This window comes from Meleagris gallopavo, chromosome 12 (assembly GCF_000146605.3).
Source record: "Meleagris gallopavo isolate NT-WF06-2002-E0010 breed Aviagen turkey brand Nicholas breeding stock chromosome 12, Turkey_5.1, whole genome shotgun sequence".
Taxonomy (NCBI): Eukaryota; Metazoa; Chordata; class Aves; order Galliformes; family Phasianidae; genus Meleagris; species Meleagris gallopavo.
The window spans coordinates 15,924,237-15,931,719 of record NC_015022.2 but is presented as its reverse complement, the minus strand read 5'-3'; the positions used below and the strand labels follow the sequence as shown (position 1 = coordinate 15,931,719).

General features: G+C 37.1%; 2 protein-coding genes across 7 annotated transcripts in view; one reads left to right on the top strand and one right to left on the bottom strand.

The window, feature by feature from the left end:
- Positions 1 to 7,483, top strand: part of FAM169B (family with sequence similarity 169 member B) — a 49,295-nt gene that overhangs the window by 1,943 nt on the left and 39,869 nt on the right. For both annotated transcript variants that reach the window (XM_019619548.2, XM_031555343.1), the window contains exon 2: positions 2,336 to 2,409. The gene's annotated coding sequence lies outside the window, so the exon portion shown is untranslated. The remainder of the gene's footprint in view (positions 1 to 2,335; positions 2,410 to 7,483) is intronic.
- Positions 1 to 7,483, bottom strand: part of PGPEP1L (pyroglutamyl-peptidase I like) — a 13,470-nt gene that overhangs the window by 2,823 nt on the left and 3,164 nt on the right. The window contains exons 2-4 of one of the 5 annotated variants that reach the window (XM_019619551.2): positions 6,249 to 6,289; positions 5,827 to 5,879; positions 2,059 to 2,145 (exon numbers count right to left, since the gene is read on the bottom strand). The exons of 1 other annotated variant lie outside the window; for it this stretch is intronic. Coding sequence is in view for 1 of the 4 variants with exons in the window: in XM_031555346.1 (XP_031411206.1) it covers positions 5,827 to 5,879 (53 nt within the window). In the remaining 3 variants the exon portion in view is untranslated. The remainder of the gene's footprint in view (positions 1 to 2,058; positions 2,146 to 5,826; positions 5,880 to 6,248; positions 6,290 to 7,483) is intronic. 3 more of the 5 variants (XM_019619552.2, XM_019619550.2, XM_031555346.1) reach the window with 3 other exon arrangements.

The following is a 7,483-nucleotide window of genomic DNA, read 5'->3' as shown; positions in this document are numbered from 1 at the left end:
AAAAAAAAGCATCCTTAAAACAGCAGGTTGGCTAGATGTTTGGAAGATGGTCTTGATAAGAGTCAAGGATGAACGTCATGTGGTGATGCCTTGAAATTATTTTGTCAGTGGAACAGGACTAATGAAGAAGCCATAAGCCTTTACGAAGAACATAAATATTGCCGTGGCAGGATGCAGAAAGAATGCAACTGAGACAGAAAGCTTTGTCTCAGTAAAGCAAAATGGTGGTTGAAAATCCCTGTTACATCGTAGTAGACCACTACAAAAAAGTGTACAAATTTTCTTCTGAGTTTCTATGGAGGGCATGGACAAGAAGTCACCAGCAACAGTATTTGATAGACCGAGAAACTTGTAACTTTTTCAATGTCATTGTTTCCTTAAGCTTTCCTTTCTTACTAAGGATATTTGCGTGCATGGGGCTGAATTTACTGGGAAATTTGCCCTTCAACACTGGCTTCCTATATAAACTGTTCCAATTTTCTTGTCAGCGGAAACATTGATTAGCTGTGCTCAATAAACTATTTGACACAAGCAAGGAAACAATGCCTGCAGGGAAGTAAACACATTTAGAGAACACTGCCAGCCTTTTTTTCCTCTGGGCGCTGACAGTCTTTAAGAGGCCATTGCATCATCTTGCTTAAGAATGCTGTACTGTGTCTTAGCGTCCAAAAAAGAAAACCCCAGCTGGTTCACAATTAGCATTTTATTTTCTCAAACATTTTTAATTTTAGCATTTAATGAGATTCTTCCTTTTTAACTATAGGACTTACAGTACTTGGCTATCCACAACTTTAGTTTAGAATCAGAAGACGCAAAGTTGTTATAAGCTATTGCAAGCTATTCTTTTCTTGTGCTGTCTGGATTGAGGTTCTTCTGTTGCTCTCTGTCATAGAGAAATGCAGAAATACTTTTTGTGCAGGACAAAATCAGAAGATGGCCAGTAGCCCAGGGTTGGGAATTTGTGTCAAAGGATGATAGTTGGTTCTGTCCTAAGAAATTACAGCACGTTGTCAATAATGTGCATTATTTTGTTGTTTAGGAATCCTAACCATGGACTTGCACTCCGTTACGCCAGATGTTGAGCAAACAGAACAAAAAAAAAAAGGTTGTTCCTTGTCTCAGCCAAAACCAAAATAAATTATTTTTACATTTAATGTGAAAATCTGAAGATGAGAAGGAATGCTGAATGTTGCATTGGTGAATTAATTCAGTAAACAGCCTGTCTGCTTTAGTTGAAACAGCAAAAGAAACATTAAGAGAGTATAAAAGCTTTGGAGAACTTTGGTTGTTTTTTTTTCTGGTCTTTTGGTTGTTTGTTGTTGTTGTTGTTGTTGTTTTGTTTGTTTGTTTGTTTTGTGGGAAAAATCGTTCAAAAGAAAACAAAATTGTTGTTGTTGGAAAGTCTTTCTAAAAGGAAAATAGAATCCAGTATTATCAGTTGACAACCTGGAGTTGGTGAGTTGTGATCATAACCACAGTTCACTGGAGTTCTGGCTCATGCCCATACATAGCCCTCTCCAAAGAGAAATCATCTGCACAGAGCAGTTGAGGTCAGAAGCAATGGTTGTGTGTTACACTGAGTGTGACAAACAACCTAAACTTTTAGAAAACTCCAGAACATTTCACAGATCTTCTTTGAGTTTTCACAGTTTTGGGTTGCCAGGAAGTTAGGGGATGTGGAATTAGGTTGCATGTGTTAATTTTGTGAACCTCATTCAGAAAGAGGTTGATGCAGTAACAAAAACAAGTCTTTTTTTTTTTTTCTTTTAATCTTGTAGATATCTCTTTAAAGATGTAAGAAAATTCCAGAACACAAATGAAAGAACTAAATATCAACGTCTTAGTTTCACAGATGATGAAACTAAAGCAGAGAGGGAGAGAGACAGAGAGATTAAACAACAAATTTCCAAAGACCACATGGTCAGCAGCAGAAAAACTGCGACCAGAGGTCTGATCCTTGTCTCCTGATATCAAACGTAGTTCCCAGAAGCAATTGGAAACGTGACCTGTTCTTTGCACTAACAGTTTAATTGCTATGAATGCTGTCGCTCAACTTACACTTGTGCCCTGTTAACTGGGGAATTCGACCTTGATGGTAGGTTGCTCTGATAGGTTATTTAGCTGCCAAGTGCCAGACGTAGGTTTCTGGAGGAAATACAGAAATGGAGTTGGATCAAGGGGTGTTAGGTGGAACCATTGGTCTGTAATATAGAATAAATGATTCAGGAGATCTGAGATTCTGAGGGTCCCATGTGGTTCTGAAGAACACATCATAATAACTCTGTGTGATCTGTCTGCAAATGTGGTGTTAACTCTTAGTGTTGTTTTTCTCTAGAGAGAATGTTCTGCATTTCAAGAGTTCAGAGGTGCTGGTGGAGCTTTCATGCATGTATCAGGAGGGTATTTCAGGTGAGTGCAGTTGTGAGAACCATGAAAAACTTAGTGAGACAGGTTTCCGAAAGAGAAACTGTCTTCTAGTGCTAGGCAACTATGTTGGGCCATGTGAAATATCTGCAAAAGCCCTGAAGTTTTTCTCAATAACTCTGAATTGACAGGCTTGCTGGTACTTTCTGACTCTTTTGATTATCCCTTTCCCTAAACACTCAAGGGGCACTTGCTGAGGAATGACAGATCCATAGCAGTGATGCTGATGGGTGCTTTGTGTCTTAGTTGTCTTGTACTGCGATTAGAACGTGGGTTCATGCAAACCCATGCTTGCATGCCCTGAGTATTTTAATTTCATATTATAAAAGAAGAAATGCAAGACAGTGCACTGCTGCATAGTATCAATAAGAAATCTAAGAACTCAGAACAAATGCTCTTTCTAAACTAACAGTAATCTGTAAAGTCTTAATATTTATCATCTGATTCCTGAGGATGTCAGAGAAATCAGCTTTTCTGCTAACTATGAGGGACTACATAGTTAGTTTGCAGGAGAAACAGCATCATGCTAATTTTTTGAGTGACCAGTAAGGGACCAAAAGGGATATTCCTCTTGGAATGAGATGTGTGTGCACTGGATTGATCTTTGATCCTTCTTGCAGCAAGAAATAAGCTTTAGGAAAATTGCTGATCCTATCAGCAAGCCGAAGAGTGAAAGAGCATCTTACAGTGAAGCTGGCAACAGTGATCTTAAGGAAGCAAATGCACATAAGAGTCAGTGCTGCACACAGAAGTGAAGGCATTGCTCTTTGGCAAGGTTCCATTCCAAAAAGCACAGAGGGAAGGCTATGCTTTGAGAATTATAACCTGAGACTCCCAGTACATGCACTTCTACAGGAATTGATATGTTTTGCATGTGAGGACTCTCCTGGGATGTGCTCTTACTTGAGATGATAAATGTCAGTGCTGCAGCTTTGCAGCATCTCTGAGACTGCTGTGGCTTTTGATCAGAGTGCAGTTCAGTTTGAGGTAGTAATTAGGATAGCTCTGGGTAATACTATGCAACAATTAAGCCTGAGGAATCATGTTTGGTATGTAGCTCTGGTCTGGCTGCTCAGTACTTTGAGTGCACTCTTGCATGATTCTCAGGAAAGAGACTCAGCAGGAGGGCTTTATGTCACTTTAGTGATCCACGCAGTAACTCCAAGCCAAGTTAGGATTACTTTCAGGTGTAAATTCTACATTTTGCTGTCTTTAATATATGTGCATAAGCTTCCTCAAGACCATTGGGTTCATATGAACAAGGCTAATGGAACAATACCATGAGATTGCTGTTCAGTATCAAAAAGCCTATCGAAATTCCAAGTACTTCCAGATTTGTAACAAATTTCCCTGAATTGTCTGGATTACCCACCTTTGCCAGGGAATAGGAAACCAAAGCAGCATGACCAGTATGAATAAAAATTAATTTCACACAGAGGGAAATGCATTTGTACTCTATACACAAGAACTGACATCTGTTTCATTATGGACTGCTGCAGTCCATGTTATATAACTTCCTGGCATAGCAAGTGCATGGCATTCTTACAGAAGACTCATCAGTGTATTTTGGTGTTGGGCTGTTTTGCTTGCAGATAAATAACATGGTTTCACTGAGAGGTGGGTGATACTGCATCCAAAATTAGAGCCAATAGGAATCAGGAAATAATGAGCAAGAATATTGTCAACTGACAAATTTTGTGGTTTAGATCACCTCAAGTTGGCGCTGAGATAATTTATGGGTATTCTGTGATGACTGGAAAGTGGAAAGGTAGAACACAAGTGGTTTGTGTTTTTTTTTTCTTGTTAGCCTGCAAGGATAACATCCCTCATGACTTAGGGTAGATAATAGATTTATTTTTCCAAACAGCAGCTTGCACTTGGCATTCCTCATCCAGCAAAGCTAGAAGCCTTGGTCTTTGGAAATATTTACTAGTTCCTTGTTTATTTATCATCTCTTGACTTGTCTGCACTTCATTTTTAAGACAGATCCTCACTAGCTGCCACCTAAAATTGTAATACAGTTATAGTCCTGTAGGGTCATAGTCTTTCTATCACTACAAGCATTATCTTATAGCTGTCTTTTATTCCAATGTCCAGATCAATTAAAGTTAATTATTATGGGCTTATTTCACTTCCTCTAATAGACCATAATCTCCTCAGTTTGTCTTATGTGTCTAACTTTCCATTTTACCAATATTATCTGTTGTCTTGCATATGCTGCACCAACTTCCAATTAGTTTTTACTACCTTGATTGTTCTCCAGCTAGTTTCAGATTTTATTCCTAACCTTCTTTCTACTTAAGATTGATAAAAACTTGTGTGAAAGACTCTTTCACAATAACTCTGCTCATAAACACTTTATGAAAGTAATGGAACCCATGGAATGGCCATTGTCTGTGCTAGGAGATGTAGGGTCAAAGCTTAGAGCTTACGTGTAATTTTTTACATAGACTCAGCAAATCTCTGTAGTTGTTCCTACTGATTAAGTATGTATATTATGACCTTTCACACTTTAGATTGAGCTACAGTATTAGAGTATCAAACTAGTAAATTATCACATTGTAGCATACAATGTCTTATCTACTAGGGTAGGGTATTTGTTTTGTAAGACATATTTAAATGTAGAAGTTATACATAGCTCTTAAGATATACACAATTTTAAAAAAGAATAATTGTGTTCTGGAAAATTATTTGTGGAAACTTTTGATATTGGCTACTAAATGTAGACTCACACATTATTATTTGAAAATAACTCTAACTGAAAAGTTTATGCTGAAAGCCAGGTATCCAAACAATGTTTTTATATAACCACCACCCAGCTAAATTTATTCTAGTGCACATATTTAGGAAATAATCAGGAATATTCAAGACTCCATCTTAGACACACTGCAGCTACTGATAGAATCAAGGTGTCTGGAGTGGGGAGAAATCTGAATGGTCTTGTTTTCATGTTAACTGTAGACTTCGCTGTCTTTTGAAAGTGGAAAGCAAAGCTAAGATGTGAAAACATACTTAGAATAGACCTGCCTTCATTTTGTGTTCCTGAAGTAGGCAGTAATAGCTTCATAGGCTACATTTGTATACGAAGGAAATCACCTCACATAGACACGATAAAATGAATCACAGTGTGTTTACAGAAGGCAGAGAGAACTTATGGCACATGCACTAACTACAGACAAGGAAAAAATGTCCATTTGACTTTTTAAAAAAGTGTTTTTAAAAAAATCTTGCAAATCATGTTCACTTCTTCATTATTTTCTTCCCTCTGTGTCTGTTCCAAAATGTGCATTTCTGTTTAGTAAGAAAAATAACTGTCTTGGAAGGAATGGTAAGCCCAGAAACAGATTGTATTTGGATCTCCACAAAATAAAACACCTCCCTCTCTTTTTTTTTCATGCTTACCTTCACTGCTTCCCAGCTAGAATTAACCAGGTATTGTCTAAAGGGACCAAAACCTGAAAAGGAAAGAATGTGCTTTTAACTTATCCTTGCTCTGCAAGTTTATATTAGCTGACAACAGTATGTAATCACATGTTTGTACTGTAATATTTTTTGTTACAGAGGTTGATTTTTTTTAAATTTAATATATTATTTAGCCTCTATAACATTTAAGGGAAGGGTCAGCACTTTTTCAGATGTGCTGACATAGTAGCTAATCCTACAATTCTTATGAGATAAACTTAACTGAAGCTGCTAAATGTTTTGGAGCCAAAAGAGGCCCGTTCATGTAAGTGATGATTTTGGGAGAATACTATTAGCCACAGAAATACTACTATTAAATTAAATTGACTGGTGTCAACAATCCCAGGTCACTGTCATTGTACCTTTCTTACTGTCGAGAGCTCAGGAAGATGAAAGTACAAGTCTGAAAGAGTAAAATTTGATTTCATTTAGTTTTACGATTTCTTTTGTGAGATACTTTTTTATTTAACAAAAAGACAAAAATTGTTTTGATTTGGATGGGTGTTTTGTCATTTAAAAGTTTGATGGAAAGCTCCCACTGCCTTTACTAATCTCAATTACTGCTCTCAGTCCAGTGTGTTGGAAAGTGTTAGACACTGGGCAGCAGAAAACTGGTCTGTGAAATGGTTTTAATGCTTTACACTTTAAATATTTAAAAATCCACAAATGGACAAATAAATACCAACAGTGTATGGTTACTTTTTTGCAAATTGAAAGTTACTTGTATATGGGAATAGTTGAACTTAAATTACTAAAGTTTATAACAGCTTTAATAATTAATAATTAAATATTTTAAGCATTTCTTAATTTGTTGATACTTATTTAATAACTGCTCAATCTTTTCTCTTTAATATGATGAAAAGCCGGGTGATAGTTGTATTGTTGCAATGATTTCCTTGGGATAGGGGAAGTAGCACACATTTCACATTGATAGTGAAGAAAAAAAATCTCTCTGACTAGACTTACAGAGTGAAACTAGGGGAGACACTTGCCCCATTTTGAAGCTGTAGTTGTTGTGCATGTTGGAGTACCTGCATGCGTGCAGTTATAATAAAGCTATTAAATAATTTGGAGTTAAATTCATGCATTTCAGCTGTGGCTGTAAGAATCCACTGCTTGGGATAAATTGTTCTATGTAACAAAATAAATGTAGGAGAGTTTTACAGTACTGAAATTCCTGCAAAAACTTCAAGAGCTAACGGGTTGAATATTATTAGGCACTATATAATAAACTGGGCTCACTGCCAGCAGGTTTATATTATGAGCAGGTGAGAATGTGACAGAGGCATGCTGTGATAATCTCTGTAATAGCTTGAAGATGCACCTGTGTCTCTAATGGGACACACTAGATTAAAAGCATTTGAACAAGTATATTTCTGTACCTAAATGGTGATGTAAGGGGAGAAAAAACCTAACAAGGTGCTAAGAAGTGTGCCCATCAAGGGTATGTGCTATAAATACCATAGGGAGAACCAGGTTGTCAGCCTTTTAAGAGGTTAGCAAATACCTCCTGGTCTCTCCTGCACTCCCATTCATTTCAACTGCAGGTTTTTGGAGCAAGCCAAACTAGTTCTGCTCATCTTGGAGCTATTAAAAA